Source organism: Arvicola amphibius, chromosome 2 (assembly GCF_903992535.2).
Source record: "Arvicola amphibius chromosome 2, mArvAmp1.2, whole genome shotgun sequence".
NCBI classification, from domain to species: domain Eukaryota; kingdom Metazoa; phylum Chordata; class Mammalia; order Rodentia; family Cricetidae; genus Arvicola; species Arvicola amphibius.
The window spans coordinates 64,384,227-64,403,679 of record NC_052048.2 but is presented as its reverse complement, the minus strand read 5'-3'; the positions used below and the strand labels follow the sequence as shown (position 1 = coordinate 64,403,679).

Genomic DNA, 19,453 nt, shown 5'->3' with positions numbered 1-19,453 from the left:
ACATACCCCTATCACACATATATAATTTAAAATAATAAGCCAGGCAGTGGTGGCGCACGCCTTTAATCCCAGCACTCGGGAGGCAGAGGCAGGCGGATCTCTGAGTTCGAGGCCAGCTTGGTCTACAAGAGCTAGTTCCAGGACAGTCTCTAGAAACTACAGGGAAACCCTGTCTTGAAAAACCAAAAATAATAATAATAATAATAATAATAATAATAATAAAATCTTTAAAGGAAGAAATGAGGAAAGAAAAAAGGTAAGAGCAGGTATTGTTTCACTGTATCAAGAAAAAAATTAAATACAGGAGTTTTCCCTTTAATTCCAATAAATGAATGAAGACTCCAGAAAGACCTCCAATAGGAAATAAAGCAGTATGAAATCTACAAATGTAGAGCAAAGCTAATATGGAATTCCCCTCTGTATGCTGTGAATGTGCTTTGTTACCACTGGTTAATAAAGAAGCTGTTTTGGGCCTATAGCAGGGCAGAATAGAGCAAGATGGGAATTCCAAGCAGATAGAGAAGAAAAGAAGGCGGAATCAGAGGAGATGATATGTAGCCACCAAAGGAGACAGACGCCTGGGAACCTTACCAGTAAACCACGAGCCTAGTGGTAAAAGACAAAATAATAGGAATGGGTTAATTTAAGATGTAAAAGTTAGCTAAAAATATGCCTAAGCTATTGGACAAAGAGTGTTATAAATGATATAGTTTCTGGTACGATTATTGTGGGTCTGGGTGGCCAGGAACGAACAAGCAGCCTCTACCTACACAAACCCAATTAAAACACAAAGGGAAATCACAAAGAAAGTCATGTAAAATAGAAAAGAAAAATCACAAATGTTAATATTCATGTTTCACTGTTAACAGAAAGAGGAGATGCCTGCCCCAAAATGAGAATCCAGAGGAAACTATCATTTTCCCATGTATTTGAATCTGGGCTACATCTTCAATGATCACTAAACCAAACCTAAGACATTTGCCTTCTCCTAAGAAGTCTGAACTGATTCTGCCCTACAAACAATCACATCTCAGCACTGATGAATCACCTCAAACTTTATAAGTTGACAAAGCTTAGTGTAGTAGCAAGGGAAGGCTGAGGCAGAGGACCCATGTGAGTTTGAGGCCAGCAGTGTTACACAGCAAATTCCAGATCAGCCTGGTAACCTAAGACCCCACCTTTAAACAGAGCAGCAGCAGTCACGGTTGTCTCACGGTAAAGGGTACTAGGAAGACTTAAGAAGAAAGCTCAGTGTTCACTGCTGATAAGAAGTGAGCACCCCGTATATTGTCAGAAGGTCTCCTTCCACAGGGAGTAACAGAGGACTGGATAATGACCTTAGAAGGAACTTCACCAAGGGCAGAAAAGAGTAATGACCACCCCCCTGCAGTTATTTAACTTTCTTCTGCAAACTCTACTCAGAGCAAGCAGGAAGAGAGATGAATCATGAATACTGGAAAACTCTTCTAAATGATTCCACTTAGAGGCAACTACTATTGTCTAAAAGCCTGGGCAAGGTACTCCATATGAGAATTGAGTCATACTATTCAAATACAAGCAACCGCTTCCCATCAAAACAGCAATAGGAGTTTGAAAAGATAATGAGGACGAATATCATTAACAACACAGCGTACTTCTACTCAGGAATAAGCAAGAACACTACTGGAACAGTGAGATAAGTATTTGTTTAAAAAATAAAATGGGGGTTGGAGAAATGGCTCAGTGATAACAGCACTTGCTACTGCCCCAGTGGACCTGGGTTTTAAGTCTAGCATCCACATGCCAGCTCACCACCATCAGTAGCTCCAGTTCTAGAGGATCTAATGTCCTCTTCTGGCCACTGTGGGCACCAGGCATGCATGTGGTACACAGGCATACATGCAAACAAAACACTCATACACATAAAATAAAATAAAAATAAATAAAAAAATAAGCAGGCTGAGGATATGGATTAGTGATGAATGAGCATGGGAACCTGAGTTTAGACTCTCAACACCCAGATAAAAGGTTGGGCATGGCTGCATGAAAGCTAGTAATCTCAGCACTGTGGGGTTCAGTGAGCGGTTCTGTCTCAAGAGTAAGGTGGAAAGTCGAAGAGCAGGACACCTGTTCCCCCATCCAAGTGCACAGGCAAACACACTTCACACACACACACACACACACACACAAACACACACACACACACACACACGAAAACAACTTACAACTTTTGCTTTTATTTTGTTTTTGGAGACAGGGTTTCTCTATGTATTCCTGGCTGTCCGGGAACTAGTTCTGCAGGCCAGGCTGGTCTCAAACTCACAGAGTATTCCCGAGTACTGGAACTAAAGGTGTGCACCATCACCACCTGGTGAGCCTTACAACTTTAAGAGTCACATATAGCCGAAAGAAATACAGGAGGATGTTTTTAAAATCTTGAGCTACTGGAGACGTAAAAAACAAAAACAAAAAAGCAGGGCCTCCAAGTGGCTCAGAGAATAAAGGAACCTGCTCTCGGGCCTGACAACCTAAATTCAATCCCAAGGACCTATCTATTGGAAGGAGAACTGATTCCTGAAAGTTGTCCTCTGACCTTCATTAAATAAATAAATAAACTCCAAACCTCAGGGGCAGGTGAGATGGCTCAGTGGGAGAGGGCTTGCTCTGAAAGCATGAGGACTTGTGTTTGAAATCCCAGGACCCACGTAAAAAGTAGAACTTTTGTGATTAGAGACAATCAAATCCTGGCTAGCCAGTCCCAGCTGAAAAACCTAGCTTCGGGTTTAGTGAGACACTGTAGTAAGGAAATACCCCAGAGTGACAGAGGAAAACAATATCCTGTTCTGGCCAACACAGGCCTGTGCACACTCACATATGTATATCACACACATGAGAGAGAGAAAGGCAGGCAGGCAGGCAGCCTTTAACACCAAAGGTAACACATGGTGAAGAAAATGGACAAATTTGCTTACACAAAAACTAAACCAGGCCTGGCAGTGGTGATGCATGCCTTTACTCCCAGCATTTGGGAGGCAGAGGCAGATGGATCTCTGTGAGTTCAAGACCAGCCTGGTCTACAAAATGAGTTCCAGGACAGCCAGGGTCTACATAGTAGGAAAGAAATGACTCTAGCAGGCTGTTCTTACCTCCACAGGCACGCTGTGGGACATGTTGTGAGACACGCTGTGGGACACGCTGTGGGGGACACGCTGTGGGACTGCACACCTTTCCTTTCCCACTAGACTGTATCATAAAATACCATATATAGGGGCTGGAGAGATGGCACCTACATGGCAGTTTACAACTGTCTGTAACTCCAGTTCCAAGGGTTTTGACATCCTCACACAGACATTGGCAAAATATCAATGCATGTGAAATAAAAATAAATAAAAATTTAAAATACCATATAGAAAAATAAAAGAAAAATGTATTAGCAGAAACATGTATGAGCAGTTTGTCCCAATTAATATATTTATCTACAATGAGTTCACGAAAACATTACAAAAGAGATGAAGATCTTGGGGCACCCCACAAGTATGAGAACTGAGTTTGAATCCCCCAGAACCAATGTCAAGCCAGGAAGAGTAGCACGGCAATGTCTGTCTATAATCCCAGTATTCCTATAGCAAGATGAAGGGCAGAGACAGAATACCTGTAACTCCAGGGTCAGCAGATGAACAGAGATTCTATCTCAAAAACAAGGGGGAAAGCCTTCACTGATGTGCACACAGGCACACATGCATATATGCGCATACACACACACAGGGTGGGGGAACGAGGGAAAGAAAACAATAGAAAAAAATCAAGGGACAAACGGGCAGCCCATTAAGTAATAATAACAAAGCAGCTATGAGCTAGGATGCAGAGTGCTTGCCTAGCGTGTGGAAGTCTGGGTTTAATCCTTAGTCTGGAAAAAAAAAAAAAAAAAAGAAAGAAAAAGAAAAAGGAAGAGAAGGAGAAAGAAGGCTGGAGAAGCACAAACCATGTTCTCATGAATCTTACCTTCTCTTGAGCATCCCTTTTATTTTTAATCCTTGAGCTCAGATCTATATTAAACTATCTTTACCAATTCCCAACCTTCCCCCCCCCAAAAAAAAAAGAAAGTAAAAGAAAAGGAAGACTGGGGAAATGGCTCAGTTAGACAATGTTTGCTTTCTAAATAGAGGACCTGAGTTGGAATCCCAGAACCCACATTAAAAAAACAAACAAATAAACAACAACAAAGCCAGGTGTGGTGCAGGGTGTACCGTACTCGGGAAGTGAAAGCAGGAAGACCAAGAGCTCAGGGTAGCCTAGGCTACAAAAGACTGTCTCAAAAAGCAAATAAACAGAGACTGGTAAGGTGGATCAGTAGCTAAGAGCAGCCAAGGAGTGGAGAACTCAGCTCCAATGCTCCTGAGGTGGAGCAGCAAAGATTTTGTGAGTCTATTTTAAAATGTCACTACTTGCTTCTGGAATACTTAGAAAAAGATACAATCTGTTTCTAATTTTTCTAAAATTTTACAAATACACATCTGCACACCTACAAGCATATGAACTTGCATGCCTGACTGGCAAAACATACCTCCAATCAGCATAGCATGCCAGCCACACAGGCAGCATCGCTCTGGACGGGCTAACAGGCCTGGCGTCCAGACTCACTCGAGGTGTTCTACACATAGAGCACCGGGAGCACTCGCTCTCGGTAAACTGCGCGGACAGGAAACGCGCTGCACGCAGCAGAGCGCTCACACAAAGTGCCTTCAAAATGGAAAACAGTCCGGTGGAAACCTGGAGGTGTTTGAGAGATTAGGTCTGAGAAGGAGAAAGTCCTCTTAGCCTCAACTGTACACAGCAGCTGTGGTAGCACAGAAAGCTACGATTTAAAAAAGGCAAGAGCACCTGAACCAAGGAGCCCCAGTCATAGGGGTTCAGTGTGGTTCAACATATGAAGAACTGACCAATCGTTAGTGGCTAAAACAAGACCGAGCCACTCAACCCAAATTCCAGGTGCCTGCAGGAGCTCGTGAGGCCAGCAGCACGTGCTGCCACTCCTTCCCCGCCCACACTGGTGTGGGCAGGGCTTGAAAGCAAACCCCTGGCAGTGGCAGAATCAGCAGAGCTGACACTAGGGTTGAGTGGTGAGGTGCGAGTAAACACATGGGGTCCGTCCAGCCTGGAAGGGACCTGGCAGACATTTTTAAGACCAGTGCCTTAAAAATGTGAGTTGTTGTCTCTGCATTGACTCAAAGGGTGACCAGATGCTCAGTAAGGTCCCTTCCCATGTCTGTGATGCCCTCATTGACTTTTAATTCTGCCAGTCAGCTTTAATAACAACAATTTAAATACTTAAGGGTAAGAATGACAACATTCATCTTCAAAGCCTGGATGGCTGGGCATGCTTGGGAAACCACAGACAGGAGGCAGGCGCTTACAGACATACAAAAGCCACAAAAATCAAAACTAAATATATTCAAACAAGTCATATCCTCTGCGGCCTGCTTTCTGGAATGAAGTTATTTAAAATAGACAAGCTGGGCTACTTCATCTCCTCAGAACAAATTAAATTATTCCAAGTGGACTGCTTGCCCGTGTCTGCCAACTACCCCCCACAGCTGGAAACTTACTTTTTGGGTGCCAGCAGCTTGGACATTCTGCCATGTCGCTACAGGTTCTGTAGCCACCTGCCACTCTGGGTGAGTATTCGTGAGTAACTTCACAAAGGTGGATTTGCCCACAGCTGCAATGCAAATGGCACGTGTTGGGATGCTTCCCAAATCTGGGTGAAGGAGGCAGCCACTAACCCCTGCCATGAGTGCCCATCTCACGGGAGCAAGGGCCAGCTTTTCCAGCTTCAAAACTTGGCAGCCATATGACTGTCAGCCTGGTGATAAGATGGGCAGCTAACCAGCTACCACAGTGAGCCCGGGCAATAGCAAGGAGACATGGTCTCTGGGTTCAGGCTGCAGCTTCAATGAATGGACCTCCGAGAGGCAGGGTATCTAGTAACTGCTGAAAACAGAACCTTCCCAAGTGGGTGGACTAGTGATGTGACTATCTAGCCAGGCTCGAGGGACTCCAGGTTGAAGGAAAGACCATGCTGAGCCTCACTGAGTCAACAAGCCTAAAAACACTCGCAGAAGATTGCTTGGGATTGTCAAGCACTGGGGTATGCTGGTAATAAATTACTGGATGCATTTTATTCTCAGAGGACATGGATGATGGGCGCTAAGCAAACACACAGGAAGCCACTAATAAATCATGCTGTGCTGAGAAGGGAAAATGCAGACTGCCTCAGATGCAGCTCAGGAGGCTCAAAAAGGCTCCTTTGAAGAAATGTCACCTAACGAAGCCCCGAAGGATGAGCAGGCAGTCAGGCTGAGGGTGGGTGAAGGTTAACCTGCACATGGCAGCAGCATGAACCAAGGTCTGGGAGGAGCAACCCCAGAAGCAGCTGGCAGGGATGTAGCATGGGGTGTGAGGGAGAAGAGTGGTTGGGGATGGGGTTGGCCAGGCAGACAGGCAGTCAAGTGCAGGCCACACAGGGCCTCACAGGTTTGAGCTCTTCGGGCAAAGGTAAGTCAGCAATGGGTTTCAGCAGAGAAATGACAAGATTCCTTCTCAGCTTTTTATTTTTTATTGTTTACGAGTGTCTTGGCCTGTATGCATGTATGTCTGTATACCACCTGTGTGCTTGGAACTCACACAGACCAAAAGAGGGTGTCAGATCCCCTGGAACTGGAGGTCTGGATGATTGTGAGTTACCACAGGGGTGCTGGGAACTGAACCCAGGTCTTCTGTAATAGCAATAAAACGTTCTTACCACTGAACCATCTCTCTGACCCCTCTTTCTCACCTGTTAAAGACCACTCCACCACCTGTAAGAATGGGCTGATGCAACACTTGGAAGAGCAGGCCCTGCCCCTCACCAGGAAAGCATAATGGAGTCAGCCCTGTTAATGCAGGTGTGAGTGAGCCAGCCCCAAACTGTAAGCGCGGGAGAGCTGTCCGCACTTCACACCTGGTGGACCAACCCTACAGCTGCCCAGGCCCAGACCCAGGGATATGTCTTGGCCCGCCCCACCATCCACCCCATCTGTAATCTGCTGGAGCACATGAAGGGATCTGACCTATAGACCCAAAGCTGAGGCTCCCCACGACACAGGGGAACAGCATATCCAAGAGGAGCCCTAGAGAGGGCCCAGTATTGATAGTGTAGTAGAAACCAGAGGCCTTGAACCAGACCAGTAACTCTTTGCAATGAACACTTGCAAGTAATGATGCATGGACAAAGGGGTTCACAGCGAGACTCACTGTGTCACACTGCAGCTTCCATGATGAGATTAAGTTCTCCCCTTTTCTTAAATTTTGTTTTATTTGGGGGGAATAGTTGGTACTGATGGGGATGATGGGGAAATAAATAGGATCAAGTACATGATGTAAAAGACACATAGAATAAAAAAAAGAATAAAGATTTTTAACATAAAAAGACTGGGCTAAGCCGGGCGGTGGTGGCGCACGCCTTTAATCCCAGCACTCGGGAGGCAGAGGCAGGCGGATCTCTGTGAGTTCGAGACCAGCCTGGTCTACAAGAGCTAGTTCCAGGACAGGCTCCAAAGCCACAGAGAAACCCTGTCTCGAAAAAACCAAAAAAAAAAAAAAAAAAAAAAAAAAAAAAAAAAAAAAAAAAAAAAAAAAAAAAAAAAAAGACTGGGCTAAAGCAGAAGTCATTAGAACAGTTAATTGTGGCTTGATTGGGGTGATGGCAAGGAGGTGGAACCAACCTAGTCCACAAGACCCTACTGACTTCCATTTACACCTATATCCAGCACACCTCTGTCCTGAGTTCCGGGTGGACAGAACCTTCTGGACATTGCAGGCACAGCTCAAAATCAGGGTATCCCCCAAATAAACTCATCCTCCACTCACCATGTGGCGCTCCCCCACCCTCTAGACCTAGAGCATGGTAACACCTGCTGCTGTCAGGACTGCCTCCTCTGCCAGACCTCCAGAGGCCCCAAGGCCATTTGCCTGTATCTCCTAACTTTTCCTTCTTTGTTCCTTTTCTGTTTGCACCTCCATACTCAGAACAAGTATGGTCCCCGCCTCTCTTACTCTAGCTGTTCTCTCTGCAACTGAACCCCCACACTGCGGCTGTGTTGCATGTGAAATACATCTTAAAATGCTGCAGGACTGGGCCTGGTGGGGTACCCCTGTACACCCAAAATGCTGGGACAGGAAGTTCATGAGTCTGAGGTCAGTTGGGGTCAGACTGCGTATGAGGCTAGCCAGGATACATAATGAGACACTGTCTCAATACCAAAATCCTATTGCTTTCATCAACAACATATACATATACATACATGTATATCTCCACCCATCACCTCGGGGTGAGGTGGCGTGCCATGACATGCATATGGGGATGAGAAGACAAATTGTGGGAGTTGGACCTCTTCATGTGGGTCCTGGGGATCAGACTCGGGTCATCAGCCTTGACAGAAGACATCTTTGCTTCCTAAGCCATCTCACCAGCCTTTGTTTTTCCTCAAAGTACACTCATTTATTTTTATGTACAATGGTGGGTGTGTGGAGGTCAGACGACAGCTTATGAGAGTTTAGTTCTCTCCTTTCATGTGGGTCCTAGAGTTGAGCTCAGGAGGTCAGAGTTGAGCTCATGTGGTCAGGGCTGAGCCATCTTGCTGGCCCTATTGCCTTCCTCTAAGCAGGACCTGGTCCCTCCCCACCCTTTCATGCCTCAGCTTTCCAGCTGGCCCCAGCGCCTTGCGCCCCTACTCATACCATGATCTCTCCTGAAAGCAGACTGCACTGCTCTCACGTCTGCTGGAGCATGCCCTTTCCATTCCTGGTCAATTCCTACCCAGCTGTCAAGGGTTTGCTCAGACGGCCCTCAGGTGCCAAGTCTCTGCTGACGCTGACACCTTTACACTGGGCTAGCTAATCAATCCTTTCTGAGTGACATGGTGTTCTAGATGTGACTCCATCATTACAATGGCAACTGTTTCTCCAGGTGGAGGTTGGGGCTTTGCTAGGACTGAAAACCAAAACTAGCCCCACATTCTGCCTCCACAAACAAAATATTAATTTCAGTTCCCTTCAAAAAGGACCAGTCTGAAATGTGGTAGCTCCCACCTCTAATCCCAGCACCTGGGAGGCGGAGGCAGAGGCAGGCAGATCTCTTTGAGTTTGAGGCCACCTGGTCTACATACTGAGTTCTAGGCAAGACAAAACTATGTAATAAGACCTTCTCTTTAGGAAAAAAGGGGAAAAAAAGCCTTCAGAAGGGCCCTGAATCTCAATCTCTGTTATTAGAAGTGGTCTTTCTCTGGGAATTCAAATGGAACCAAGAAAGAGAGAGAGGGAGAGAGAGGAGAGAGTGAGTGTGTGTGACTGATCAGCAGGGAGCCCACACATCAATCTGTGCCTTCGTCACAGCACCCCACTCCTGAGAACACAGGAGGAGCACAAACAGCTTTGCAGTCACGCTCCTCTCCCTCCTCCACCCAACTCTGCCTGTTCATCCTGCTCTGCCTCTGCTCTTCCCACACAGAGGTGAGTAAACACTTTTCCTTTCCTCGCAGCTCCAGGCCAGCAGCTTAATCCTTCCTCCTCCAAGTCCAACGTCTCACCTCTAATCACAGTGACTTCTCTGGTTAGCTCCCAAGTCCTGCTACGTTGGAGAGTTACCAACAGGCTGAGTGGATATCAGCTTAAAATATGTGGCCCAGGTAGCTAATATTTAGAGTGTAGGCTGTTCAGTAAGTCTTAAAGATGGTCCTTATATTTAGGCTGAAGTTATTTAGACATTTAAAGTGATATTGCCCTGTGTGCCATGACATGTGTGCAGAGGACAGAGGACAACTTGCAGGAGTGGTTTCTCTCCTTACACCATATGAGGCCCTAGGGACTGAATTCAGGTCTGTGGATTTGGCAGCAAGTGCCTTTACCCTCTGTGCCATCTTGCCTGCTCCTGAGACCTACTTAACGTAGTATGAAAAAAGAAGGCATTGTGGCTTGTGCCCATAAGCTCTGCAACTGGGAGGCCAAGAATAGAGGAAAACTACTGCAAGTTGGAGGCCAGCCTGGGCTACAGAGCATATTCCAGGCCAGCCTCAGCTATGAAGTGAGACTGTCTCAAAACAAACAAACAAACAAATAAAAAGTTAAAAAGATGAAGGCAGCTGCTCTGCTGATTAGAACCAAATGATCATTAGCTCTGCTTGCACCTTTGAAAGGGAAAGATGGGAAGCCTCTGCTGGATAGGGAGCGCCAGCTGCCTACCTGAGATCAGATGGTGCCAATTCATTACAGGGCAGTCAGAACTCTGAGACTTCAAGCCATGCCAGTTAAATACTCAAAACCTGGAAAGTCAACAAATACAATGGGAAACCTACAGTTCCAATTAGTGGAACAATCACTTCTGACGTTCAGGGCACCCTGTGCACAGCTCCCACCAACTCCAAGCCTTCTAGAAAGCCGGCTTAGTAACCAGAAGCCAACTGCATCATAGAAAGACAGTAAACAGTGAGAGAAGGTTCTGAGAACTGGGAAAGCCTGGGTAACTCACTATGGGGTATAGCATTTACTGAATGAATACAATTAGAACTGAGCTGTGCCAGGCAGTGGTGGCACACGCCTTTAATCCGAGCATTTGGGAGGCAGAGGCAGGTGGATCTCTGTGAGTTTGAGGCCAGCCTGGTTTACAGAGAGTTTCAGGACAGGCTGCAAAACTACAGAGAAACCCTGTCTTGAAAAACCAAAAGAAAAAAAAAAAAAAAAAAAAAAGAACTGAGCTGTGCCCAGGCACCATCCACATGTGTGGAATTATCACTTCAATAATGCACGGTATTTAATAAAGTCTGGAGATGGTGTAACCTTCCAGTGTTGCCATCGCTACTATTCTTCCAGAAGACCTTAGTTCGATTCTTAGCACCCACATTGGACAATCACTGTAACTCCAGTCCAGGGGAATCCAATGCCCTCTTCTGGCCTCAACAGGTATTGCATGCAGGTTCACAAGGCCCCCCTGCATACACATAATTAGACAATAAAATATCTTTAAAGACAAGACAAATGTATAAAAGTGTTCTCAGAGGTTTCACAGTGGGGTGTGGTTCACCACTACCACAGAGGCTTGCTACTGACAAGAATACCATGGCTACAGCCAGCCTCTCTTCAGATAATTTTTTTTAGTCTTAGAGTTAGCATAACTCAGAGCCCCCTGCCACTGCTACTGGTCTCAGTGTCCCACCTCTCTGTCTCCCTTTAGAGACTGAGCTGCTGGTAAACTCTATGTTGATTATATGGGAAGTTCTTTCCTATTACTTCACCATGTGAGTTTTTACCTTTAAGATGGTCCTGCCTCAAACCAGACAGTTCTGCTGTGACTGCTCATCTTATCCCAAATGGCTTTTTCTTCCCACAAACGGTTCTATAACTGCATGCTTGTTATAGTTAATTATGCTACAATATGATAGAGACAGAAGCTGACCTAATGCCCCAGATGCCATATTTTCTATATTCTAAATTTACTATTCCAGAATCTCATGGGAACTTTTAAAATACACTATCACCTCTGGGCATTTTCTCTTTTTTTGGGGGGGGGGGGGTAGGGGAGAGTTCAAGACAGGGTTTCTCTGTGTATCCCTGGCTGTCCTAGAACTAGCTCTGTAGATCAGGCTAGCCTCAAACTCAAAGATCCACTTGCTTGTGCCTCCCTAGTGCTGGAATTAAAGGTGTGCAACACCATACCTGGCATTTTCTTTTCCTCAATAAGATGGAAAACATGAGGGAAAAAAATTCAAAAGCCTTTACTAAAGTCAAAGAGCAGTAAATATAAATAAGACGTCCAGCATATCAAAAACTTTCTTCCCAAGAAAATGTAGTCTTAGCTGGGAGGTGGTGGCGCATGCCTTTAACCAGCACTCGGGAGGCAGAGGCAGGCGGATCTCTGAGAGCTTGAGGCCAGCCTGGCCTGATCTACAAGAGCTAGTTCCAGAACAGGCACCAAAGTCACAGAGAAACCTTGTCTGGAAAAAAAGAAGAAAGAAAGGAAGGAAGGAAGGAAGAAAGGAGAGAAGGAAAAAAGGAAGAAAAAAGGAAAGAAAGAAGGAAGGAAGGAAGGAAGGAAGGAAGGAAGGAAGGAAGGAAGGAAATGTAGTTTTTATGTCAGGAACTGCTGCCATGTGCGCTCAACTGCAGAAGCTATCAGAGCACACCTGCCGCTGTGTGCACTCCTCCCACAGAAGCTTGCAGAGCACCTACTAAGTGGCTCTGTAGCTAACGCTGAGCTCTGCCCTCACGGTCCTTCCTCTTCTCCAACCTTGACACTAAGCCCAGGACCATAAAAGTTCTAATCCTAAAAGCATTCTGGGAAAACTTAGTCAACAATTGTTAAAGAAACTTAATAAGTTTATTTGGTTTCTTTCCTTCTTTTTCTTTCTTCTCATGGGAAACTATAAGGGGAAAAAAGGTTTTTCCTAGCTCAGAACACGATGAGAACTAGCCTTGCTGCAGGAGAGAGCTGACTGGTGGAGCTCTCCTTCCCCACTGTGCCCGTGACTCAGCCTTCCACTGTTGCTTCCTCTGAAGCCTCCTTGAACTCTCTCCAGGTCCACTCCATCTCCAGGCAGAATTAATCACTGCCTGCTCTAGTTTCACCAAGGCATTAGACTGTAATTATTTGTTCATTCTTGCCCACTCACCAGCCAGGCTGGGAGCTCGCTTCATGAAGACAGACTCCTTTCCCATGCTGGGTGCCCTGCCAGGTTCTAAGAATAGAAATGGGGGGGGGGTATGAATGAGGTGACTCACAGAGACAAGAGAATCCAGTATTAGAAATAGGTAGGTTCTTCCCCACAAGGATTCTTTGCTCATTTTTAAAGTTTGATACAAGTAAAAGACACACCCGTATGCATAAGGTATCTTTTTGAATGCAGGAAAAAATGAATTTAGCAAAGTCCTTTACTGCCTTACACACAAGTCTCCAAACTGGAGGAATTGACTGTCTCCTTTTCTCACAGTAGGGTCTCTGAAAGTGAAAAAATCAGAATGGACTCAGATGGCCCACGGATAATTATCTCATATGGCAACTTGTACTTCAAATGGGGTTTGTAGTCACACAATAAAGGACTTCAGGAGACAGTGGGAGACACATCCTGGATGAGCAGAACTAGAAGATCAGCTAGGGATTTTACTGTTTGGACTTTCAGGAGTTCTAGATGCCAAGCTTTCACCTGCACTCGGGTCTCACCAGAAGCCATCCCTTTTCCTCTGTGTAGCAATGACTACCTCCCACATGGATGTGCTAGGACAGGACTCTGGCAATCACTTCCTGAGAGCAAAGGCAGGACAACACAAAGCTAAACAGGGTACTGGTGACTCCAACCCAGGAAAGGTACTGAACGTGCAATCTCAACAGCACTTAGGTGCACACAGTTAAGGGTAGGAAGTACTGCCAGCCCACACAGGATGAGTAACTCTGTGTGGGACATGTCATCTGAGTGTGTGGTGATGGGAGCAATTGGTGACTAAAGCCAAGTCAGACACAGTCTTCCAGGTCACTCTGCTGTACCTACTCCCACCCGTCCACAGCTCCATGCCTGGCATCTTAGCCCCATTACCAAGTCTCTCTGCACTTTGGGTACAGAGTCAATCTGCTCAGATCTCCTCAGTGTGTCTCACAGACTCCTCAGCCAAAATGTATCACTCATCTCTTCAGAACATCTCTTCCTTTACTCCATCCTCTGCATCCTGACTCACAATCCAAACCATAAACCCGAGCACCCTCCTCCTCTACTAACCTCTACGAAGCCACTAAGTCCTGGCAATCTCAACTTCAGACAACCCTTTGAAGTGCCATTTCTTTCTCTCTCCAAGCCCAGGTCGTCTTTCCTCCTTCAACTACAACAAAGAAACTATTTACTCTAGACCTTTCCAGTTCACTTGTGCATTGGGCAAACTGGAAAAAGACTATGGGTCCCGCAACAAACCTGACACGGAAAAGTGTCCACTCTATGAAGTGTTTGTTTATTCACTTACTGTAGCCTGATCTTCTAGAAACTAATCTGGTTGTGGCACACTGACTTCAACTTTACAGTAGCCCAGACGACCGCCAGATGCCAACAGGATAAACTATCATCTAAGGGTTCACCAACATTGGGCCAGTCATCCTCTGTGAACCTCTTGTTCTGCCACTACCTTATTTTTCTTGTTACTATGGCAAACTACCTGACAAAACAATCGAAGGAAGGAAGGGTTTATTTCACAGTTTGAGTCTTTCATGGGGAGGAAGTCATGGCATCAGGAGGGTAAGGCAGTTTTGCATCCAAAAACAGGAAGACAGAAAGATGAATGCTGTTACTCTGACCTCCACACAGGAGCCATGACACCTACACACACATTAGATAAATGTAATAAAAATGTAAAAAAAAATGCATTCTAGCAACTAGACTATTTTTTAAAAAAAAAAACTCACTAACATGTTTTAATCTTTCACAAAAAGAAAAATTGCTGGGCAGTGGTGGCTTGCACCTTTAATTCCAGCACTCACGAGGCAGAGGCAGGTGGATCTCTGAGTCCAAAGCCAGCCTGGTCTACATAGAGAAACCCTGTCTCAAAAACAAAACCCCCCTCCAAAAAAGAAAAAAAAGTGCAAACTCTCTTCCACTTGCAGCTATCAACCCATGGCGTGCTCGTCTAGGAAACACGTCAGCTGTTTAACCTACCCTCTGCAATTCTTCACCCCCATTCTTCTGGAATCTGGGACAAGCAGGCTTTCAAGTCTCCTCCTGAAACTGTTCAAGATCACCCCAATCTCCACTCAAACAGTATTACCCAATCCACATTCCCTCCCTTTAACTGCTCTACTCCAGGATGTCCTCCTACCTCAGTGGCTTCTCTTCTCGGTCTCCTCTGCCCACTACTCCTCATCTTCCTGACCTCTTAAGGTCCTCAGGCCACAGGACTTTCCTTCACTACAATCTTCTGGTTTAAATACCACCTATATGTCTAGCGCTGCATCTTCCACGCACAACCCAACAGCACATTCAACCCTTCTACTTGGCTATCCAATAGCCGCACAGCAAACCCAAAACATCCTTAAGACTCTTGAAAGCCGGGCGGTGGTGGCGCACACTTTTAATCCCAGCACTCAGGAGGCAAAGACAGGCGGATCTCTGAGTTTGACGCCAGCCTGGTCTACAAGAGCAGTTCCAGGAAAAAAAAAAAAACCAACCCAACTCTTGAAACCACCAACACAATCTGTTCTTCCCAGACTTCTAAGACAAACTGAGCTGGGTGTGTTATTGCATGACTGTAAATCCAGTTATATAAGATCAGTTTGAGCTCCACAGGAGTTCAAGGCCAGCCTGGACGACAGAAGCAAGATTCTGATGGAGGAGGGGCACACGACACAGAAAACACACGATCTGGGCTAGAGAAATGGCTGAGCAGTTAAGAGTACCTCCCAGAGGAGCTGAGTTTGGTTCCCACTACCCATGCAGGTGGCTCACACCTGTAACTCTCCAGCCTATGAGGGAACCTGTACATGCTCACACACAGAACAAAACTAAAAACAAAATAATCTTTAAAACATTTTTTTAAAAAGCTGGGATGGATTTCAGTGGCACAAATAAAATAAGTAAGCAAACAAATACACATTTAAATGAAAAATCCAAACTAAGTCTTCCAGGCTGTCCAAGTGAAAACGACTGAGGTCACCACTGACCCGTCCAACACTACACGGCTCAGCTATCACCAGGCCCGGCTGGCCCTACCTTAAAATGTAACCTTCACCTGGGCCCAACTTATCCTGTCACCGCTGCAAAGGCTTCCCGAACGATGTTTTCCACTTTCAATGCATCGGACAGGTGATGCCGTTGTCCCTCAAACTCCTCAAACCATTGAACGGCTTCCTGTCTCAGGGTAAAACCCACGATGGCTTCTGGGATCTACACACCCTGGTCGTCCTTCAGCTACCTACCCTCATCTCCCTGCACTGCTTTCCTCCGTCATCCCACTCCGGCCAAGATGGATTCCCTCCTGTTCACCACACACACCATTCGATCCCCAGGTGTTCCTATTTGCCCTGCCTGGACTGAGGCTCCTTAGCTACTCACACGGTTCACTTATCTCATATCATTGATTACCCGCTCTAGAAAACAATCATCCTCAATCTCTCATCCTTGATCTTTCTTCATCTTTCTCACCTCTGCCTTCACTGTTCACCTTGCTCACCCTATAGTTCAATAGGGACCAACCTGTGTGTCGCTCCCTCTTCAAGTCCCACGAGTGGAGAATTTTTAAATGCTCTGCTCATGGCTGTGTCCTCAGGGCCAAGAACAGTGCCGGCACAGGGAAGATGGAAATAGGGTGGTTTGATGTATGAATAAAATGAGAAACACTATCTGTTGCGGGATTGTCTTCAGCACTGCATACCTGCTGATCCTGTTATGGACCCCTGTCTGTGCAGAGGCCAGCACCCTCAGAATTCAGCAACCTTAAGCTGAACCATTCTGCTTCAATATTGCACTTTTTTTTTTTCTTTTTAACTTAAGATGCTGGACTACTTGTAACCAAAACTGTTATACATATTTCTAAGTTTAAAAAAACGAGATCTTTCCAAAAGAAGCAAACAAATGTCTGTGAGTTCGAGACCACCTTGGTTTAAATAGCAAGTTCCAAGTCAGCTAGGGGTACATAGTGACTGTCTCAAAATAAAATAAAACGACACCGTAATAATTCACGGTGCAGTTGACACGGGGGTACGGCAAAATAGTGAAGACGGGATCTGTTAAGAACTGAGTCTAAATAAACAATGGGTCATTTTGAAGTGTATGTCCCGAATACTGCATGTGGCACACTAAAATTACCTTTAATTCTATGTAAACTGGGCATTTATTTTTATTCTTGCTAAATCTGACAATCCTATTTTAGGAAAACAAATGGCACACTGTAGCATCTATTTCTAGCAAAAGAAACACGCCAGTAAACCCGTACCATTCTGGGGCTATCTGCAGCTTGCATGGCTTTTACGTCCCCATCGGTGAGTAGGCGGCCGGGTTCTGAGGCCCAATGTCCCCAAAATCAAAACCCACGGTGCACTGTGGGAGAAAAACCCTGACAAGCAGAAACAGCAGGTCGGGTGGTGGCAGCAGAAGGGGGTGAAGTGGGCCGGACTGGGGCAGGATCTGAGCCCAGTTTCCTTTCCCAGCCTGTCAGTCACCTACTCGGCGGAGGCCAAGGCTCGAAAGCCACTTTCTGGCCCTTACCGATGTTGCCTTCGATGGCGAGCCTTCGGGGGCCGCCCCCGTCATGCATGGCCCTGGCGCGTGGCGCGTCCATGAGCGCGTTCAGAGCCAGGGAGCGGAAGGTCGCTCGGAGTCGACGCAGAAGGAAGCGACCTGCATCCATCCTAACCAAGCTCCGCGAGGCGGGCACTTCCGCCGAGGGCACTTCCTCCTGCCGTACCGCGCCTCTGACGTCAGAGGACCGCCAGGCAGGAAGTGGCTGTTTTTAGCTTTTAGCTCTCTAAGAGGCGGGGCGTGGGTGGGGAGGGGTGCGGAGAGGCTTACGGGGCTGCTCTGCTTATGTTGTTTGTGGGGACCCTGTGGCGCTGTCGCGGCGTTTCGGTGTAGCAGGGTTTGCTGACTGGTGGAGTTAAGGCGTTTATAGCCCTTTCGTCGTTGTTTTAATTACATTTATGTTTGTATGCATGTATACACACACTCACATATATGTTTATTTGTTTACTTGTTTGTAGTGTGTGGGGAGTTCAGAGGACAATTTGCAGGAATGGTTCTCTGTTTTCACTATGTGGGTTCCTGGAATCGAGCTTAGGCTGTCAAGCTGCGTGGTGTAAGTGATTCGTAATAGACGAATCAAAATACATGGAGGGTTTGGGATATAGCTTAACTGTAAAGTACCTGCCCGCCATGCACAAAGCCCTGGGTCTGATCATCAACACCATAAAAACTGTAACTAAAAATCTTAAGTTACACTTATTTATTTTGATATTTTGAGACAAGGTCTCATGTAGTGTAATTTGGTTTGATCCTCCTGCCACTCCCTTCCAAGTGGTGGGATTACATGTGTGCTCCACCAAGCTTATTTTGTTTATGTGGTGAGGGTACACGTGTGAGGGTTAGGACAACTTCTAGGAGCCTGTTCTCTCCTTCCACCATGTGGAGTTCTGAGGGTCAAACTCAGATTGTCAGTCTTTGCAGCTAGCGTTTTTACCCACTGAGCCATCTTACTGGCTCTAAGGGGCTCCGTCCCCCAGATTTGGGGGAATTATTGCCTGAAGGAAGAAACTGTGCATTTTAAGGAGGCGAACACCATCCAGTGACTTACACAAGTAATGCTTCTCATTCCGTGGAACTGCAACATGACGTTGCGCCATTATTTTTACATTGAGGATTCAGCTTTTATCCATTTTTTTTTTATTTTGACTTTTCAATAAGTAAAATGTTCACTCATCAGGATAAAGTGTCGAATCTGCGATAGGCTTGGTGACACGGAGGAGAGAGGTGCAAAGGATTCAGAATATGATGTGTAGTGGGAAGAGAGGAGGCGCTGGAGAGACATTCTGGGACATAAAGCCTCCAGTCCTACAGTGGGAAGAGAGCTGTGACCCGCATAGCCAGGGAGAGATCTGAGCTGTGTCAACAGGAAGACATGACTGACTTGTCCCCTGACTCCATACATATATACAAGTTGGCTAAATTCACATTTGTATATCTATACTTTTTTTTTTTTTTTTTAGTAGATTGAAGGCTGAGGGTGATGGTGGCAAGGTAGTTCAGTTGATATAGCGTTTGCCTGGCATACACAAAACCTTGGGTTGTATCTCCAGCTCAAAAAATCCTAGTGTGATGTCATAAACCTGTAATCTTAGAACTTGAGAGGTAGAGGAAGGAGGATCAGAATTTCAAAGTCATTCTTGGCTACACAAGTCATTTGAGACCATCTTGGGACACACAAGTCTGTCTCAAAAAGGGAGAGGGGGCTTGCAAGATGACGTACAGGTACTTGCTGCTAAGCTTGTCTGCCTGAGTGCAGCGGTCCTCCGGTCCCACGTGGTAAAATGCAAAAACCAACTCCCGAAAGCTGTTCTATGATCTCTACATGTATGCCTCGGCACGTGTATGTTCTCCCCACTAAATAAATAAAAACAAAATATTAACAATTTAAATATGTGGAAAATTTAGGATAATCTAGGTGGGATGCTGATGGAGATTGGAGCTGCTAAATTCCACCCATTACTACTGCCACACCAGTAGCCATCTCTGTGTGAAAATATCCTTTACATTTCTTTGCTTGAATAAATTTAGAGCTGGGAAATATTTACACACACACACACACCTCCCAAGTTTGAGAGACTCTTTTTGTCCTCAGGGTTGTGGTGAAGTTCATTGAGGAACTTGTCTGCAGATATAGGTAAATACGGACAATTAAACTCCTAAAACTTAGAGTGTCT

At 45.8% G+C, this 19,453-nt stretch overlaps 1 protein-coding gene across 3 annotated transcripts in view; it reads right to left on the bottom strand.

Annotated features, from left to right (window-relative positions):
• Dguok (deoxyguanosine kinase) overlaps window positions 1–17,415 on the bottom strand; it is a 30,960-nt gene extending 13,545 nt beyond the window's left edge. For 2 of the 3 annotated variants that reach the window (XM_038320063.1, XM_038320064.1), the window contains exons 1-2: window positions 17,247–17,415; window positions 5,586–5,698 (exon numbers count right to left, since the gene is read on the bottom strand). In XM_038320063.1, coding sequence (XP_038175991.1) covers window positions 5,586–5,698; window positions 17,247–17,388 — 255 coding nt within the window. In that variant the 5' untranslated portion in view covers window positions 17,389–17,415. The remainder of the gene's footprint in view (window positions 1–5,585; window positions 5,699–17,246) is intronic. The other variant, XM_038320066.1, reaches the window with a different exon arrangement.
• Between the last annotated feature and the right edge of the window lie 2,038 nt (window positions 17,416–19,453).